The sequence below is a fragment of the Pygocentrus nattereri genome, chromosome 19 (genome assembly GCF_015220715.1).
Source record: "Pygocentrus nattereri isolate fPygNat1 chromosome 19, fPygNat1.pri, whole genome shotgun sequence".
In the NCBI taxonomy this organism is placed as follows: Eukaryota; Metazoa; Chordata; class Actinopteri; order Characiformes; family Serrasalmidae; genus Pygocentrus; species Pygocentrus nattereri.
The window spans coordinates 5,592,819-5,613,659 of NC_051229.1; the positions used below are offsets into that span (position 1 = coordinate 5,592,819).

The following is a 20,841-nucleotide window of genomic DNA, read 5'->3' on the forward strand; positions in this document are numbered from 1 at the left end:
GGCACTCGTGCGAATGGAAGATCGAAGTGTGTATATATATATATATATATATATATATATATTATATAAAATGTACACATACATACAAACACACACACACAGACACACACACAGTCCAGACACACAGTCCAAACCGCAACACCACTGAATGGGTTTGATTACTTCACAAAAAGATCAACCAGCTTCTAAGACTGAACTTTGGAGGTGTGTCTGCAGTTTTACTTGACAAACTGTACACACACAGACACATTATATATATATATATACATTATATATACATAAACATGTATTCTGTCTCCTGTCTACCCTGCATTTCATTTATCGGAGTGTACCTTCCACTAACAGCCAACAACAATACGGCTAGGCCGTTAATCTTGGAGGACAGGAAAGATGCACACACAACGGAAGGCAGGCCGGAGGGAAAGATAACATGAAGACAGCGAGTAAAACAAGTAAGTCAATATGCAAATAATTCATGCCAAGAGCCAATGGGAAAGATGCTGAGTTTTACTCAACAAGACCTCATCGACCAAAGACTTACGAAGTGAACCTGACAACTCACGCAACTTCACTGAAATAACACAACTCACTTCGCTTCACTGGCTTACCTGCATTTGTTAAGCAGTATCAATCAGAGAAAACAGATTAAAACCAACAACAGAACGATTTCATTTTTTGAGAGTGTACGTGTGACGTTTAATGCATAAAGACGTATGACATGGTCCGAAAAACTCTGACCTAAATGGTTACAAGGCAACTTGCAGCGTTGCGCGCTCACCGTATTTTAGCCAGTTTTCATTCTCCTGACTCAGTAATGCTACTTTAACTAAACAAACTTAGGGCAGCTTTAAGTGTTTAATGCAGTTTTACATTCATACTTAGTAGACCTGTGCTTTTGCTGCATTCTGTCTGATCCTGAGTTTAGATCTGGGCAGTCTGAGTCTGAGAACGACGTGTTCTGTCTGTTCTTTCTCTTCAGGTTGGCTAGTCTGTGAAACTTTATTTCTTGCAGTCTGTTAGAAGCCTTGCGAGAGATGGATAGTAATTGATGCAATTTCGAGTTGAGGCAATTTTCTCTTTGCTTTGCTCAGAGCTGGATGCCCTGAAAGCTAATGCTTTTCTCCGGAGATCCTGCTGACAGCACACAGAGTGGCAGCTAGATCGCCTCTTACGGACGGAGCAGATTGCGCAGCATACTGAGTACAGCCATTACCGAACAGTGCTCAGAGCCTTAATGCCAAGCTTCAGGTTCAAACCTCAGCAGTGCCACATGCTGCCTTAAAACACTGAATTTCTGTTGCAGCGTCTTGCTTGTGGTTATGCAACCCAGCCTGAATGGTCACGTGATCAGTAAAGTGTTGATTAGCATTTTCGCTAGGTGTGCTGATGCCCTTGACGATGCTGCAGGTCAGGGAGTTTGAAAGGATGCAGTGGGCAGCTCGTTGGGGTTATGTAACCATCACACGTTCACCATGCTGAGACATAAAAGGAGAAAATAACGCAAATGTTGTCTAACTTACCTAAAGTCTTACTGAAAGTCTTACTTAAAAATGCAATATATGGCCAAAGGTATGTGGACATCTCTCCTACGTATTGAGGTGTTTCAACCACACTTAATGCCAACAGGTGTATAAAATCCACACACATAGCCATGCAATATCATCACAGAAAACACAGGCAGCAGAATGGGTCATAGTGACTTTAAATATGGCACTTTCATGGGACGTCAACTTTGCCACAAAGAAATTTGTTAAATTTCGAACCTGCTAGATCTGCCCCTGTCAACTGTCAGCGCTATTGTTGGAAATGGCAACATTTAGAAGCAACAACAGCTCAGCCATGAGGCTGTAGACCATGCAAACTCAGAGAGTGGAGCCACCTGTCATAACTGACTACATTTCGGGAAGCAACATTAGACCAAGAACTGTGCATCCGAAACCTCATGTAACGGGTTTCTGTGGCTGAGCAGCTGCACACAAGCCTAAGATCACTATGTTCAATGGCAAGTGTTGGTTGAAGAGGTGTAAAGCACGCCTGGACTCTGGAGTGATGTATCATGCATGATAGTGACTCATGCTTCACTACCTGGCAGTCTGACGGATGAATCTGGGTTTGACGGACGCCAAGAGAACACCACCTGCCAGAGTGCACAGTGCCAACAAAAAAGTTTGGTGGAGGAGGGATAATGGGCAGGGGCTATTTATCAGGGTTTGGTTTGGGACCCTTAGATCCAGTGAATAGTAATGTTAATGCTGTAATCAAACCTGTACTGTGGCTTGTGGCACTGTTTGGGTCTGTAGCCTGCTTGCTGAGCTAATGTTAAGCTACTCCTAACTCCACAGAACAGGTTTAATTTTGCCATTTCTGTCCATTCAGTGCACGTTACTCATTTTCATTCACTCAGGTTTGTATCCTTATCACCTAAAAACATGTGTTGGTGTTTTAGTTAGCCAGAATCAATGTTCTGTAGTGAGCAGAGCCATTATCGTGCGGTCTAAGCTAATGCTATTATTGAATGATATTTGGTGACTATATGATGACTATATATTGTGAAATAATGTAGGATGAGACGAGAACAAAGTGACATACAGCTTTTACATCACTTACAGATGTTTTTTGCCCCCCCCAACCTGGTAGTCCCATATACCGAGTAATATCTGGAGAATGTCTGAAGTTATGAAACAAGTGAATACTGTATAAGCCAATATGATGCTCATTCTATACAGTATAGCCTAATCTCATAATCAAAGCAGCACATTGGGATATATTTAGCCTAAGGCCATCAGCAGCAAAAGCCCTAAAAGAGTCTTGTAGGCCAATTAATACTTTTAATATGTTGCATTTCTATTACTGCTACAGTGTTTACATTTACGCTACATGTGCACATTATCTACCACCAGCTTAAAAAGTGCAACCCTGTAAGATTTTCTTAAGACACATATTACTGTTCTCTGAATATTTCTACGTTGAAATAAATCTTTTTTACAGTATAGCACACTGGATGCAGTCGTTGGAGGCGGAGATATAAAATTTAATGCACAGTGCTAGAACACAGCCCCACTACATGGCCCTGCTAATGAGCCATCAGCGCATTTCCACTTGATGCAGTCAGACAAAGTTACCGATGCTAACGACATGCACAGTTCACCACGGGGCCCTGAATCACTAAACCTACCCCAAACACACACTTAAGTGCCCCAGTTACACTCAATGCACTCAGCACCTTCCATTTCAGCTTTTATGAGCGAGTCTCCCTTGTGCACGTGGCTCTAAAACAGGAGGCCTTCCATATTCATGAGCGCTGGAGTTTATCGCCCGCTCCAAGCCCCATGTCACAGAGTCAGGTGCTGCTGACACCTTAAAATTTAACCACAATGCTAACGCTAGAGAGAGGCTTTCACAGCGATGGGAGACACACAGCACTGCTGCCTGACTACACGCCGCAGAGACACTGAATTATAGGTGGGGAGTTGGATAAGCTAGCTGCGAGTGAATTGAGAGTGTTGATTAAGGTGGTGTTTGCTATAAATGCTGAGAATCACATTACGTTTTGCAACATTACATTTTGCAGTGGGTCAGGAAGCTGAAATTTCCATGTTTCCCCAAATGTAGTCGACCAGCCAAGACATGGTTGGTGTATAAAGTAGTTCTGCACTGAAGCCACGAGGTAACAGTGGGCAATATACTAGTTCAGCCAGTAAACCGGTTACCTGTATGCCACATATGAACTTAGATAACGCCACATACAAACTGTGCAAACCACACTAATGTTGCTCTGTTTAGCTGAAGAGTGGAGTTAGGGACATTTCAGTCCTGTTTCTGATGAAAATGAAAGCAGAGCAGACCCTCGATCGCCTCCTGCTGTTTAGTCCATTTCATCTGAAGCGATCTAATTTGTTTCTGAGGTAGTGGACATAAAGAAATAGCTTGACTTTTGAGGTAAACCGTAGCCTAACTTGGACACCTGTTTCCTTTTGTGCTTCCTGAGAAGCCACCGGACTTGGTCAGCTGTGTCAGACGGCAGTGCAGTCTCAGGTTTATGCATGGCACCAGCTGCAGACTAGCTGGTAATGAAGCATGAGTGACTATAATATTTTCCAGTTTCCAGCAATGTCTGATGGTCAGAGGGGCGAGTGTATGGAAAGCACACGAGACACATGGCAATCTGAAGAAGCAGAAGTTCTGTCGATCATAAATGGTACAGTAGAATATATAGGTTGGCAGAAGGTAAACTTCAACCTCTTAGACGGGAAACAAAATTTAATGTAGTTATGTTTTTTTGGGGGGGGATTTTTACCTGATTTTCTCCCCAATTTAGTCGTTTCCAATTCCACCCGCTAGTTAGGACTCCCCCAGTCACGATACTACTGATGCTAGGAGGGTGAAGGCAGCACAGGCTTCCTCCGAGACCTGTGAAACCAACCACTGCTTCTTTTCTAACTGGCGCTCACGCAATGTCACGGGACAGCCGAACGCACTCGGAGGAAAGCGCCAACCGCCAGATCTGTTACGTCAGCTAACAGACACCTGTACTAACTAATATTGCGTTGGGTGCTGGGGGGAGAAGTGGGGGGGCCAATTGTAATCTCTCTGACCCCCGGCTATGGACGGCTTCAGCATCACCAGGGATCGAACTCGCAATCTCCTGATGACCAGGCCAATGCTTAGACAGTTGCGCCACTTGGGAGCTCCAATGTAGTTATGTTATAACGGAAGTCTAGGGGGGGAGCATGGCTGAAAGCCCCTCCTTCTTCCAATCTAACACCCCATAAATTCACATCCTCACCTTCTGTTCCCGTGACACAATCCCCACGGCCATCTCCTCCCTGTTCCTTAGTTCTACATCAGTCCTGAGAAGGGTCTGACCTTCTAGCTACACCCAGAAGCTGCCCAGAACTCCAGCAGAAGTTCTCAAGAGTTCTCCTCCCTCCCTCTATCAGTCTTCTCTCATAGTACCCCAGCCATGTTGAAGGCATGGCCTGAATTCACAAACCACCCAATTAGCAGGCCTGTGGGTCTAGTGTTGGAAAGCAGTACTGACACAGGTTCATTTATGTATTCTTTGGTTTCTTTTGAGAAAATTTGTTTACTTAGCTGCACACAAATGTAGCCAATACAAAGTAATGCACTCAAGCCCCACTCTGTTTATCAATGTAGCCTGTTTTATCAGCTGCACACAGCAAGCAAAGAGAGCACACACACAGTTTTGTTTCACTTTGATTGTTTTTTGCTGTCTGTGGCAATAAAAGCTGGGTTTAGTGGGGCATGACGATTAGCTGGTGGGGTACTGTCCAAAATAAATGACCATCTGACACTACACCTGCATTCTTCATCATTACTTTGCCAACTCTCAATTTTGTAAATCAAACAACCCCTTTCACACATGGACTTTCACATGGGAAGTTAACAGTAATTCAATGGAAAAGGGAAAAAGTTTCAACACAATCCAGAATCGAAATCCTGGTAAGACTGACGGCATGCGCCCATCCCCCACTCCCTCGCGGATTTAATCCTCTCCCTGATGTCTTCACGGGATTTCGTCTGGACTCTGAGTTTGGGCCCGGCCTTCCTGCCGGCCGTCATCGGGGCCCAGGGACGGGCGCCTTCTCACGGCTGTCATGAGGGCCTAGGGGACGGCTGCATGCCACAAAGACCTAGTACAATCCCCAGAAAGTGACCTGAAGGGCTCATGTGTGAACAGAAGCTGATTAAAAGAAAAACAAGGAGAAAAATCATGACATTGATGCTTTTGTCTTCACACTGTTGAGTTTACATCACTGGAGTGTTTTAAACATGATTCTAGAGGCATAACGTCTGAAAGAAGCAGCAAAATCTCCCCCTTGTGCACACATAAATTCTACTGCGCAAACGCGGTGCAGCGTAAAGTGACATGGCTTTTGTTTTTAACCTCAGATATACGAACATATGTTGTAAGGCACTTCTTGTTACAGTATAGGACATAAATTTTCCACTTTGGTTGATGTAAAATCCAGCCAGTCTGCTGATGTTGTGGAAAGATGCATTTTTTAAACATTTTTCAGCTTTAACTCTTCCTAAAACGTGAGCCAGATGATCTCTGCAGCATTAAGTTCGGTAAGTGTCAGGAGCACAAGGAGCTTTGGCAAAGCTTCACAAGATGATACTTTAATAAGATGATAATAAGACTCGAGGTATTTTTGTCACTGTGGCTGGGCTTTAGTGCCATTTTTCCAAGCACAATTGGCGCGTTCAGTATCTAGCTGCTCGTTTGCCGTACATCCACAGCAGCAGCTTAAGCAATAAACTTCACAATGCTGCTCCAAACGGCCTCATGTGGCTCAGGTGTCAAAAACTGAAAAACTGTGGTTCATTACAGACATGTCATGGACCGAATGTGAGTGGGCTCTAAAACAGTTAAAGGTTTGGCACAAATATGTCACAGGCTTAATTAGCACGTCTTTCTATCATTGTGCCGTCCCATTGGTGTCGTTAAGGTGTACTTTCGCTGGTATTAAAATTAAATTTTTATTACATTTTGCTGTAATATCTGACACTGCATGACATACTGTTATTAATAACACTGGACAAAATACATCCTTCAAAGTGGTTGCTGTCGTTTTCAGCTATGCAGTGTTCTTCTGTCTAAGATTAGGTTACTTAACACGCCAGTGCAAGATGCTAATAATGGGACGGCACTATAATGGAAAGATATGGTAATTTAGCCTGAGTTAATGTATATACATGCATAAATATACATATTGTTGCTGTCAGAAGAAATCTTCTAACCCACTTCTCTTTCTGGGTTGCGGGGGATGCTGGAGCCAATCCCAGCTGTCATCGGGCAGGATACACCCTGGACAGTTCGCCAGTCCATCGCAGGGCAGACAGACACATTCACTCACACCTAGGGACAGTTTACCATGTCCAATTCGCCTGACTGCATGTCTTTGGACTGTGGGAGGAAACCTGAGCACCCGGAGGAAACCCATGCGGACACGGGGAGAACTCCACACAGAAAGGACCCTGGTCACCCGGCTGGGGAATCGAACCCAGGCCCTACTTGCTGTGAGGCGACAGCGCTACATCCATCATAGTGCTATCCCATCGGTAGCATTCACTGGATCTGCACTGTGCTCTTGTTGACATCACAGCTGCTCACACAGCCACTCAGTCATCCTCAAAGCTGCTCCATTTCACTTCTTAGCTGCTAAGAGGAAGAAAGGCGACACTGATCAAGACTGCGCTAAGTGCCCCATTTAACCTTGATTACCTCTCTCAGTGTGAAGGTGAATGACTGATACTTCCTTTGCTGGATTAATTAAACGCTAGCATACATTGCAAGACTCCCCAGTAGGGTTTTCTACACTGAGAATTAGAGCCTAACTGCATTTCATTGGCTCTGTACCTGTACTCTGCACAATGACAATGAAGTCGAATCTAATTTAATCTAACATGAAAACGCATAGCATCACTGCATTCTTAGAAGGTTTGTGGGTTTCAGTTAATTAGCTCTTATGTTTTCCTTTATTTCTTCAGTTCTCTTCACATAAGGTTATTTTGATGGTGTTATTCATCGTTATTCATCTGTGGCCGACATGACACGCAGTACACTGAAAACGATGTTGCAAACTCATAAACGCAATGCAAATTCAGAAATCTCTTCCATGAAAATGCCAATGCCAGAGCTACATCTCACAAACTCACTGCAAGACACTACCAAGAGCTGCTATAGAGGTGGACAAAGGTTTACTGTTCATCTGAGCAATGTGTGTAAGGGCTGGATTAAAACTGCAATGGGTGATTCCTACATCAGGACTGCCTGACAAGCCATTGATTAATGTCAATGTGATTGCGAATCCCCAACACTGATAAATATGTACAGTCTTAATACTGTTAGCTTTTAACGGCTGGGCCTTACTGAGAATTATACCCCAGCATCCAAGGACAAGGCCACATTAACTCACTCAGACACTGACTCTTTGCGAGGCTGCAGACTCTAAAAGAACCATGATATGTATTAACAATGAAAAGAGCCTGAAATATTCATCCGGCGGAAGATGCACATGCAGCGTGTGCTGCTGACAAAACCTCCCCGTAGTGTGGTTTTAGGCAAAGTCTGCAGCCATGATTAAAAATACATACAGCCCGTATTCCTTCAGTTATTATAGTGATTGCCTACTGCACCAAGTCTAACTTTCTGAGGCCGAACGTGGCACTAATGTGAATCAACATGCCAAACGCCATCAAATGCTATTTGTTTTCAAAGTGGATTCAAGTTAAAAAGTCGTTGGGAAGAAGTCTACTAAATCTAGAAAAAGTAGCCAGAAGTACATTATATGGTAAGTATTGGAGTTTTCTAGTGACAAGAGGAAAGACCGACTGAAACGAAGCAATTACAGGCGTAAATTTCTGTCCTCTTATAAACTGATTACAGTTCTTTACAGAAAAATTAAATGTATCATAAAATCTCACATTTCACAACAATTTGATGAATTGGGTACTATTCATTATTTATTAAAAACGGTTAAAAATGCATCTTATCTGAATTCCTATTAATTTAAAGACTTTCATTGGCCAAAAATGTATTACAGTGGGGAACCCTCAGAGCCTTCTGGGCCTTCAGAGAAGGCCTAATGATTTCTGGGAACGAAAATGATGCTGTACGCTTATTTTATTTTTATATAATCATCATGCTTGATGTATTTAAACTCTGACAGTACTGTCGTAACATTCTGATCTCATTAACGTTTGGTAGGAAACAAAAGAGGTAAAATCTTGAAATGCCTGATGGGAAATGACTTTATCAGGATTTTTCTTTGGGTAGATACAGCCAAGCGAGCTCTCCCAGGAGCTGAACTGGAGGCCTTACACAGTAGATTAACTATAACTTAATTAGGAAATTATAGAGGAATCAATCACGTTTTTATCTACAGTTAGTGGACTGATTTTTTGAGAAATAATGTTACTCTAGGCCGTTTGTAAGTTCTAGACACATGACGGACTGTGAATATGAGCCATAATCTAACCAAGTTTTAGTCAGTTGTTAGAAATGGAAAACAGTAGCAGCTCTATGACAGGATTCTTCACTGTGAAACTGCTACAAGGTAAAACAGATGTTAACATCTGTAAACCTATCCCAGCGGTAATTGGGCAGAAATCAGGACAGATACACCCTGGACAGGTCAACAATCCATCACAGGGCAGACAGACAGACACAGACAGTCACTCACACCCAGGGCAGTGTAGCATGTCCAATCGGCCTGACTGCATGTCTTTGGACTGTGGGAGGAAACCGGAGAACCTGGAGGAAACTCACGCAGACACGGGAAGAACATGCCACACAGAGAGGACCCAGTCACCCAGCCAGGGAATCGAACCCAGGGTCTCTCCTTGCTGTGAGGCGACAGTGCTACCCACCATGCCACCCTGAACCAATTCTAACAAATCCTAAAAAATAATCAAATATATACAGTTGAATCCCCACCTACAGTTCATAATTTTACATTTCTTATGCATCTTCTACTGGACCTTCAGTATTATCTACCAGCCTGTCCATCAAACCCATTTCATAGACAGCAGAACTGGGTCAGCTGCTTACACTGTAGGGTAGTTATGATTGTATGCACTTTAGGCTGGGTTTACACTGTGAAACATTCATGCAAGTTGACATTCATGCAACATGAAACAAAACTGCACAATGGAAAGCATCTAACAACTGACCTGAAACTCTACCATAACCATTACAGGCAGCTCAACGTTTTGGACGTTTTATAAGATAACAATCAGTCAAAGTGGGTTTTTTGGGCTAAAAGCACGACAGACATAGCATCAGTAACCAGGGCCAGGAGAACTGCTATATAGTCTCAGCATTTGTTAGTGTTAAGTATATAGAATGTGGGAAATATTAATAATCCACTTTTTTAATAGCTGTAATTTTATTTTGCCCACAAAATGAGTGCATACATCATTGAATATTCCCTGATAGCAAGAGAAAAGTAGACCACTGTCAGCCCAATGCTGGTGGTCCATTGGCATTCTGCTTAGCGTTTTCCAGCAAAATTCCACTCATCATCACTCATTTTCCACTCACAGTCCAATTTACTGACTTTTCCTTACTTACTTTCTTTAGTCATCCTTTATAAATTAGTTTAGTAAATAGTTTTAATCCACCACAGTGTCAGCAACAACCTTTTCTATCGAATCATTTTATATCAGGCCTAGTTATTATTGTTTTTTTCTATCAGTTGTTTGTAATATGTGTCTAAGTTTATTTTCTAAAATAAAAGGAATTTAAAATCTGTTTGAGGAGATGAAAAACTAGTTAGAGCCTGTATGCAGGACAGTAATCTGGGTGGTTCAAGGGTGGACCAGCAGTGGCAAACAGTCAGTTTATCAAGCCAGCGGCCGATATATGCTCGCTATCGGGGTTACTATAATCTACTGTAACATAGATTCAATCCTATAAAAATAGGTGCGGCTGAATGGCCGCCTTCTGAATGACCATTTTTACACCACTAGTATGAAGCTTTGGTTGTAAATGTGTGTGACACTTGGTGAGTGTGGATGCAGCCATGTGTTCATCCCTGGAGTGTTTTTTTCTGTCAGATATTGCATCCCAGATTACAGCAGCAGGATGGAGAGTCTGAGGCCGCCTGACAGTCGGATTATCTCTGTTTTACAGCACTGGGTTAGCCAGCTGTCTGACCATGACCTCATGCTAGATAGGACAGCCAACAAATAAGAGCCAAGAAGGAAGAACCAACATTCATTTCCCATCTTGGACCACAGAAGGATAGCACCAGCCGGCCATTGTCTGTGGACTTGCTGGCTATCGTAGTACAGTTTTAGTGTCCACTCTTCATTTTGGTAGCTATTATTACTACTAATACTACTGCTATTAATATTAGTAGTATAATAACTCTGTAGGTAGTCTGACCCGAGGAGGATGGGTCCCCCCTTGTGAGCCTTGGTTCCTCCCAAGGTTTCCTCCTCAGCTCTGAGGGAGGTTCTCCTGGCCACTGTGGTCCCTGGCTTGCTCACCTGGGGGTTTTTACATTCATGTTAAAACTTTGTCTTTACTGGATTGGACAACATCAGTTGCAAAAAGCGCTGCAAATAAATTTGATTTGATTTGGAGGATGAGGTTTTATTAGCTAACTAAGGCTAACTGGATTTGCAAGATATGTGAAGAAATGCGTAATTCAGGTGTAAAACACTGTTAGGATTGTCTCATGAATGTCATTGATCAGCCAAGACGTTGTTTGGTGTCTTAAGTTTACTTCTTTAGTTTTATGCTAGAGCTACGAGGCTAATGTAGCTAACAAGTAACGGAAATTTGTGTGGCCACCAGGTTAGCATCATGCTAACTACTAGGGGTGTGGGAAAAAACTCGATTCTTAGATGCATCGCGATGCGGATGCGAACGATTCTGAATTGATACCCGTGTCAAAAATCGATTTTCTAAATATTTCATTTATAAGGTAATGTTGACGGAAACAACAAAAACACTACTGGATGAGCGGGAAATCCGACCGGCTCTGCATTAAAGCCAGGTTAGGTCAGGAGTCCCAAACCCAAATGTTAAGAAGAGACATTTTGTCCTTTCAACAAAAAGCTTTAGTTATAGCCGCTTTCCTCCCATTTCCATCGGGAAACTTTTCCTCAGAAGTAGAGCAGCTTATTATAAAATGTCTCTCAACGTTCGGCTGCTTCACGAGGCTGAAGTCGCTTCTTATTCTCCAGCTTCTTGTTCGAATGTTTCCGTTCCACCTTAAATTCGGACTGAGGCACTGAATGTAAATGTGGCATCATTTAATGTACCAGGAAACAAACTGCGCTGCTCATAATAAAGTCCATTCATCTCCAAATGTTCGTCTTAAATCTCTTTACTGTAATCGTATCGTGAGGTGCCTAAAGATTCCCACCCCTACTAACTACAAGCCTAAATCAACACATGCTTGTTCCAAACTGTGTGGAGAAAGAAATCTCTAATAGACTGGCGAAAGTGGACTCTGACACTGTCATCTAGAAAAATGGACGAAAGTGCAGACAAAGCTAAATGGCTACTGGTACTTTCAGCTAAATGTACTTGTCAAATGTCCATTTTTAGATGATGCTACGCTCGACTGGAGCTTGTAATTCAGAATTGTTTTACTCTGACTAGAGAGAATCAAAGACTTTATCTCAGTTGGGAAGAAAGACCAGATGTTGCTCTCAACCCTAAGCTCAGCGTATGACGTCAAATCAACACGGCTGCTGACAGTTTTTCAGACACCAATCATGTCTTGGTCTACAAAATGCTGCGAGTTAGATTTTTGGCCAAACTATCATTTTACGTTTTACGGCATTTGGCAGACGTTCTTACCCAGAGCGACTTACAATTTGAGCATTTTTTTATATACAGGTAGGTGAAGGTGGTGTTAGGAGTATAGTGTAGAGTGTTTACCCAGGCGGTGGACTGAACCCCAGTCTACAGCGTAGAAAGCTAAGGTGTTATCCACTACACCACTACACTATACCAACCACAGCCCACTAGAAACTGAACACTGATGGTGGGTGCAGCTACCAAAAGGTTTTCTAAAAAAAAAAAAAAAAAAAAAAAAAAAGTGACCAGTGGGTGGAGCTACAGGGGAGGAGTTTCAGATAAAGAACTACCACTTTTACCTACTTTATCCAGTTTCTTAACATGATCTAACCTGGTTAACAAAAAAAAAATAATCAGACAGCAAGACGCTTTCATTAGAGGCAATGAAGACAAATTAAGACTCTTAAATTAAGCTCCAACCTCTCAGCACTGCTGCTCCTATCACTCATGATTCTAAAGACATTGGTAAGTAGTTTCCTAAACTTGTTCCTGGGAAAGTTCCTAAGAAAAACTCATAAACCGAGTTCATAAACCTTATAACTGTTCACACCTCTGCGCTTTTGAGTGTATGGAGATTCTGGTCTTACAAATCCCAAATAGGAAAACACTGGTGAATGTCAGAATCCTTGTGAAAAAAAAAACTGCAAGAAATTTCTTCTCTAAAATGGTTGGTGAATGAGACCCTGCTGTCTTATGCATATTCTCATGTCAGTCCTTTTCGTCAGAGGTGTGGACGGAACGTTGCATATTAATGGAAAAGAATGGAAATCTGTTCCTAGGCCCTATGGCACCACACTTAAGGGTCTGGGGGCTTTTCTTCCTCTTCCTCTCTCTGATCGAGCTCCCTGGTTTACTGAGGCATGCTCAGAGTTTATGAAGATACTTTGGTTTTACAACGTGTAGTAGTAAGATTATGATCAGTCTTTGACTGTTCAGACCCACTGAAGAACTTTATTAGATATGGTTTTTGGCCTCTGTGCCAAACAAGGTCAAGTTCTTCATGTTTCTATTCCACGTCCATGTGCATTTCATTTCTAATGACCAGCTGTTCCTATCTGAACAGGTGGGTTTATCATTCAAGCTCAGCAATATTTTTATTTATACACATGAGGTCACGACTCTGGAGATGCAATGACAAACAATCATCAGATCATTTTATTGATTAAGATGGAACCAGCTAGGGCTCCCCCTTCTGGATGCTTGCTCAATCACTGATTTTCTGATTTTCAAAGATAGACCCAGGGCCCACCAGTAAAAATAAGGATCTGTAGGAGTGCCACGTATCCACTAAATAGGTAAAATAAGTAAAATAAGTCAGACTAGTGGCTCAGATCATTCTCCAGAAAAGGCAATGACCTGAGAGCCCAATAAAGGCTGAATCTGAGAGGACTTTCTGGCTAATTGCCCAGAGTCACATCACCTCTGTTTGTCTGCTGATGAACACTCACTGTGGGGTTTTGCTCCACAGCTCGAGGCTGCAGGAACATGTTCACAACCGAAACAAATCTAACCGTGTAGAAAATGAACATGAACAAGACAACAGTGCAGTCTGCTAAAAGAATACAAATGCTGAGGATTCCATAGTATCACTCCACAGCGAAAGTGCAATGAATTTAATTTTTATTTCGCTGTATTTTACACACAAAGACTGCAGTTTCTGTGGCACCGAAATAAAACAGGAGCATCAAACAATGGAAAATATTTGCAAAAGCATAAATACAACTGTTTTTCCTTTTAGGAATGGACCGAAATGTCGGCCACCAAACAAACAACAAAATCTAGAGCTTAACAAATAATTTGAACGTTAGTGAAAACAAGAAATAGTGATTACTGTTCAAACAGTTTGAGCAGCAGCAGATAAACAGTGAAAATACTGGCCATGTGGGACTATTTTGCAGTTTGGGACAGTTCACAAGTGATTTAGACAGATGAGCCAAAACATTATGACCGGTATGATTAGGCGAATAATGCCGATTATCTCGTCACACCAAAGTCTGAGATATGTTGTAAACAAACAGTCAGTTCTTGTGGCCAACATGCTGAACGCACAAGAAGTGGGCAGGCATGAAGACCTGAGTGACTGACTAGTCAGAGCATCTCCAAAACGACAAAGCTTGTGTGGTGCTTCCGGTCAGCCATAGTGAGTACCAACCAACAGTGGTCCAAAGAGGGACAAACCATGAACCCGGCAGCTCCATCTCACAACTTACAGGACTTAAAGGACATGCTGCTCACGTCTTGATGCCACAAACCACAGGGCACATTCAGAGGTCTTGTGGATTCCAGGCCTTGGCAGGTCAGATCTGTTTTGGTAGCATGCAGAGGATCAACAGCATATTAAGTTATGTTTTGGCTCACTGATTTATAATCTGTGTTGGTGTATAGAACACCCAAGAACTTCTTCACAAGGGGTTTGATACCCAGTAGTGTGGCGAGGATTTGCAAAGTGAGAGGGCGGCACCGTTATTCATCACTTAAACACAGTGGCCCAGTCTCAGGCTGGACTCCGTTGCACAATTAACATCTCATCACTGATGTTTAAGTTGCTCTTCTACAGCATCCATGCTGCTTTTTGCCTGCGTTTAACTACAAACTAACTGGCTGTGTTTACATGCAAAGATTTTCTCCAATCTGATTGAATACATTCCGAGAGAACCACTTAGTTGATGACACCATGACAACGAGCATCATGTGAGTCCGTTTAGAGTGAGATGAGCAGCAGTGAGCAGTGCTTGTGTTTTTTATTACTTTTAAATGACGTCAGACTCAGGAAAACGTCCCTCACATGTCCTTATTAAAGAATGCCGAGAGGAAGACGTCGCGTTCTGAAACACATAAGCTGGACGTCCGTCCCACCGCCGTCTTTTAAAGATCAGAGCCTCAATGGGACTGAAGCTACTTGAGTGCTAGTATCTCTCCCTGGTGGAGAACCTTATTTGTGAGAACTACAAATGTGAGTTACCCAGGTCCATATGATCCATATTATCGGCATCTAGCAAATAAATGGATACACAGCACATAACCAACAGAACCCATCTTAACCAGCCTGATGAAAAACACAATCAACTCAGCTGTATTTAACAAATAACACTACAAACATGAAATCTTGAAAAAACATGATAACGGAAGTCAGATAAATTGTAAAATGACATGGGAAAATATTCACACCACAGAGCCTCATTTTTGAAATTCTGAAAAACTAATTGTAGCGCCAAAGTGCAAAAAGTACAATTCATTGCCTTGGATGACCGACTGTTCTCCGTTGTTGGAGATTTATTAGAAACGTTATTTGTCGTCATAAACTTCTAGCTTTTACACTCACTGGCCAACCTTACAGGTCTATATGCAGTTCATCTGCAGTTATTTTGCCCCCTGTACATCATTTATCATTGGTCAGTTTCTGACCACAGGACCACTGTTGTCCAGGTATATCTGGGTGGTGGTATAAATATATATTTACTGGTATTATTAGACCCAGAGATATTACTGGAGTTTACACATGTCAGTGCTAGGCTGAAAGTGCACCACTATCCAAAAATATCCAGACAAGAGTGGCTTTGTGGTCAGAAATTGACCACTGATGATGGACTAGAGAAGGGCTAAGAAAAACTGCATTAAGTGATACTTTTTTAATCCCACAAATGGGGAAATTCCATCTCTGCATTTAACCCATCCATGAAGTGAAACACCACACACACACACACACACACACACACACACACACACACACACACACACACACCCAGAGTGGTGGGCAGCCCAATGCATGGCACCCAGGGAGCAATTGGGGGTTAGGTGTCTTGCTCAAGGACACCTAAGTCATGGACTGTCAGCACTGGGGATTGAACCGGCAACCTTCCGGTCACAGGGCCAGTTCCCTAACCTCCAGCCCACAACTGCCCCCTTAAGAACAAGAGATAAGCTACAATGTCAAACTGTACAACAGCAAGGTGGAGCTGCAGGAGTGGGCTTTCTAATAAAGTGGACAGTGAGAGTAAATCCAGCTGTCTTGGATTCAGACAGGTGTTTAAAACACATGACTAAAAGCGAATGTGGCTGTTGTGGCTATTTCATTTGGCTCTATTTCTCCTCAGTGTAGCTGGCTTTTACGTTAGGCCATCATGCATCACTCCGGTGCCGAACTGAGTCACAGACCTCCAGCTTAATGAACACAGGATACACAGTGCAGGTAATAATGTCATCTCACATTGATTCAACAGCTTAAGCTAATCACTCCATAACGCTTCTGCTGTGAGTGGCACATCTCCCTGCTCAACACTGCATACATCATATCATGACACATCATTCTGGCTTTAGAGATATTTACACTGCTGTATTGGAAACACATGACATAACAGTGTTGATTGATCCTGAGTAGGATCTACTTTGTATATTAACACGGCTTCACAAGTGGGTCTCGGATTCTATAACATTCCATTTCAAACCGCAAAGTACTGAACAAAATGATAAATTCAGGTCTGAAAACATCCACAGGAGTTTCTGCCCATCCTTCCACTGTGAGAAGACCACTCAGCGCCGTGGGTGTGAAAGGACGTGTAGCTGATCAAGAAGAACCTCACTGAGAAAAGGACACGGACACATCGAAGAAAGGAGCTGAGCAATGGACTGACCACCCCAGAGTCCAGACCTCAACACCACTGAATGGGTTTGATTACTTCAGAAAAAGATCAAGCAGCATCTAAGACTGAACTTTGGAGGTGTGTCTGCAGTTTTACTTGAGAAACTCTACACACACAGGCACATATATATATATATATATATATATATATATATATATATATATACATACATACATACATACATACAGGGACGGTTCACCAAATATCTAAATTTTCAGAATTGTAGTCTATCGGTGAAGAGTGGGCTTGGGCATTGTTTAAAATGTTCTGATTCTGACACTGATATCATTAACAATGCCTTGACTTTGAGTTTTTTACACCTTATTTGAATAATATTTTCAAAATTACATATAAAAACTAAATCTCTACGAGTCTGACTCTAAAAACTCTCTATGAGTCAGTTATCTGGACATCTACAACCAAACTGTAATGTCAATTTGATGCTGAAACTTTACGTAATCTGGGTCTGTGAAACCAGCCCTACATGTACAGTAAAAAAATCCAGTTTTACTTTTTTTTTTTTACTTTTAATTCTTTTTTTAAAGCATCTTCTTATTTAAAAGAGCCAATCAACAGTCTAGAATTTAGAACACGCCTGCTAACTGTCTCACTGATACAGGGAAATGTATAACCATTTAATATGAAAATATATGTGAACATATACATACCCACCCTTTTTAGAATTTCGACATAAGCCTTGTAACACTGGAGGTGTCAATCAAGATTTTTGGTGACAAACATCTGTTACTTGTTGGCTATATTAGTCTTGCAGCTCCAGGGCAAAACCAAAGAAGCTTCAGACTCCGAACATCTTGTCCAAAGCGTCTGGGTTAAGGGGTAAATTGTGCCAATTAGATTTTTGGGTGAACCATTCCTTCATGAAACAAGACCTGTCTAATGAAGAGCTTGTATTACTAATTAATCCCCCCACCTGAGAGTGAAAGCCTTAACAGGAGATTTAACAAGACACACGAGCGAGTGCGGTCAGACTTCTGCAGGACGTTTCTAAAGAGACTGACCACACACAGCAAAAAGACCAGCACTGAATTCACAGCAGTGTTTATCTGTGTCCAGCTGAGCTGAACCCTGAAGCTGTTCTGAACCCTGAAGCTGTTCATTCACAACTTCGCATCAGCACTGCAGGTGTTCATTCATCAGCAGAGATGTTAATTCATGAGATTCTGCTCTGCACTGCATCTCTGCTCTGCAGTCTGTCAGTGCTGATCGGAGAGCCTCAGCGCAAACATCTATCATTCCTGCATATGTTTTCCACGGCTTATTCACTGCCAGACTGTTTGAACATGCTTTAAAGGGGAATTCCACTGATTTTCACACGTAATCAAATGGTTAAGAAGTAAACCGAGTGGTTTAATGTGAAACCCCCCCCTTTAATATTAGAGCTGCTCACAGTGGTGGTGACAGGAAGGTACATTGTATAAAGTTATGACACAAAATGATGTGTTTTAGTTTTATGATTATATTGTATTGTACTGTACCTCTAACGGTAGAGGTGTAAGTGCAATATATATATATATATATATATATATATATATATATATATATATATATATACACACACACACACACACACACACACACACACACACACACATACATATATATATATAGATTAAAACCTTGTATCTCCAAAGTAAGAACTTTACAGGAGAAGGAAAAAACATACTCTATGTTTAGTGTAAGTCAATGGAACCACACCTTTTTCTTATTTTGGGACATTTCTATTGGTTTATTCATCATGAGATTTGCATAAAATGTATAGCATAATGAGTATTTTCTAATTAAGTCAAAAACTGAAAAACAGTATATATATATATATATATATATATATATATATATATATATATACACACACACACACACACACACACACACACACACACACACTAGGGGGCAGCGGGCACTTGCCCAGAGCAGCGGGCAGCCCAATCTGCAGCGCCCAGGGAGCAGTTGGGGGTTAGGTGTCTTGCTCAAGGACACCTCAGTCATGCAGCGCTGGGGATCGAACCTGTGACGGCCGGTTCCCTGACCTCCAGCCCACGACTGCCCAGTCACACCCTGTCCAACATTACATATGACACGTGTAGGGTCACTGGTGGTTTTGGATAGTACATAAAATGCCATATTTGTGACGTAGATATCGCGCCCCCTGGTTCCCATCAGCACCACTGTAAAGACATGAGAATGTGAGTAAATTTCGCATGAACAACTCAGCACGACCCCATTCACACCTCGACCAGTGAACCACACAGGAATTCTGGAAAATTCGGTGGAGTTCCCCTTTAAGCAGCTTAAGCCGTTACAAGCACCTCAAACACGCTACTTTTCAAAGCGCCCGGCCGGAATACCAGCCTCCGCACAGCGGGTCTCACAGAGCGGGTTCACCGACAAGCGAGCGGAGCATGCGGAGCAGGGGGGCTGCGAGGGTCCGCGCGAACAACAGGAGTCCAGCAAAAGCTCCGAGTGAACTCACCGTAATAAACCGCCGGGACTTCGCTTCTCCTCGCCATCTTCAGCGCGTGCGGGTCGCCCACAGGTGCAGAGCCGACCCCCCCTCGGTCTGAAACGTGTTAAAGTGGCGTCCGGGGCTCGAGGAGGCGTCCGGGCTCGGCGTCTGCTGTCGAGTTGTTTGCGGGATGCACGCGGAGGAAAGCGTCAGCGCCGCTCACGCACGAGCCGTCAGATGGAGTGGAGCATTTACAGTAGGTGCCGCCACACACGCGCGCAGGCGCGCGCGCACGCATTCCCTCCTTAGCGGGTAGTTTGGAGGGAATTCTGTCTGAATTTCCACGCGCTTCAGCCCTTAAACTCAGGAACTAGAGTCTGTTGTCATCGGGAAGCGCTCGAGCTTAGTGAATCCTTTAAAGGGCCAATATAGCGCTAAACCGATTTTTTTAAGTAGCTGAGAGAGTTTGACGTGATATGCCAACATATAGCTGCCAGTCACTCCCCGTTCACTCCTGCAAACCACAGATGAAAACTAAGCCTCAAAACCAGCCCGTTTTGAACTCACTGTTTTTGTGACGTCACAAAAAAGCATCATTTACACAAACCCCTCTATTCAGCCCCATCAGTTTAGCTCAGCCCATTCGTGCTGCAGTTCTAAGGAGTCTTGTAGCCCAACACTGCTTTTCGAACTAGGCACAATATTCAGTAGCCAATCAGAACAGAGCTCATTTACATAATATCCATTATTAAAGGTACAGTGACATATAATGGTGTTAATAAAGGTGTTAAGAGAGAATGCAATAAAAAGAGAAAGTGAATGCTGACTTTTTGCTACACTCTTAAAAATGATGGTTCTTTAAGGGTTCTTTAGTAAAGACCGGTTCTAGAACCTTGAAGACTCCAAGAACTGATTAAGGGGTCTTTGCATCATGAAATGGTTCTTCAGATTGATGGAGAGTGTGCTGTAGCTGGTTCTATTTAGAACCCTTTTGATAAGGGTTCCATAAAAGCACCAAAAAGGGTTCTTCTATTGTTACGATGTCAAGAATAGAAGAACCCTTTTTGGTCCTATAGACACATCTACAGCACATTCTCCATCAATCCGAAGAACCCTTTCACAGTGCAAAGAACACTTTAATCGTGCAAAGGGTTCTCGCAGTGTTCATCGTTCTATGAACCATTTTCTTTGCTCTTGAAGATCCATCTTTTTGAAATGTATACACAAGCCCACACAAACATCATAAGTGGACCCCAAAATAACAATGCAAGAAAAATGTAGGATATGGGCCCTTTAACACCTGCAGTCCAGAAGTGCAGTCAGCTGGTACGAGTAGATCAGACACAGCAGTGCTGCTGGAGTTTTTAAACACTGTGTCCACTCCCTGTCCACTC

General features: G+C 42.6%; 1 protein-coding gene across 3 annotated transcripts in view; it reads right to left on the reverse strand.

The window, feature by feature from the left end:
- The window catches only part of slc44a5a (solute carrier family 44 member 5a), a 167,682-nt gene extending 147,598 nt beyond the window's left edge, over window positions 1–20,084 (reverse strand). For all 3 annotated transcript variants that reach the window (XM_017712250.2, XM_037531081.1, XM_017712249.2), the window contains exon 1: window positions 19,475–20,084. In XM_017712250.2, coding sequence (XP_017567739.1) covers window positions 19,475–19,511 — 37 coding nt within the window. In that variant the 5' untranslated portion in view covers window positions 19,512–20,084. The remainder of the gene's footprint in view (window positions 1–19,474) is intronic.
- Window positions 20,085–20,841: the final 757 nt, after the last annotated feature.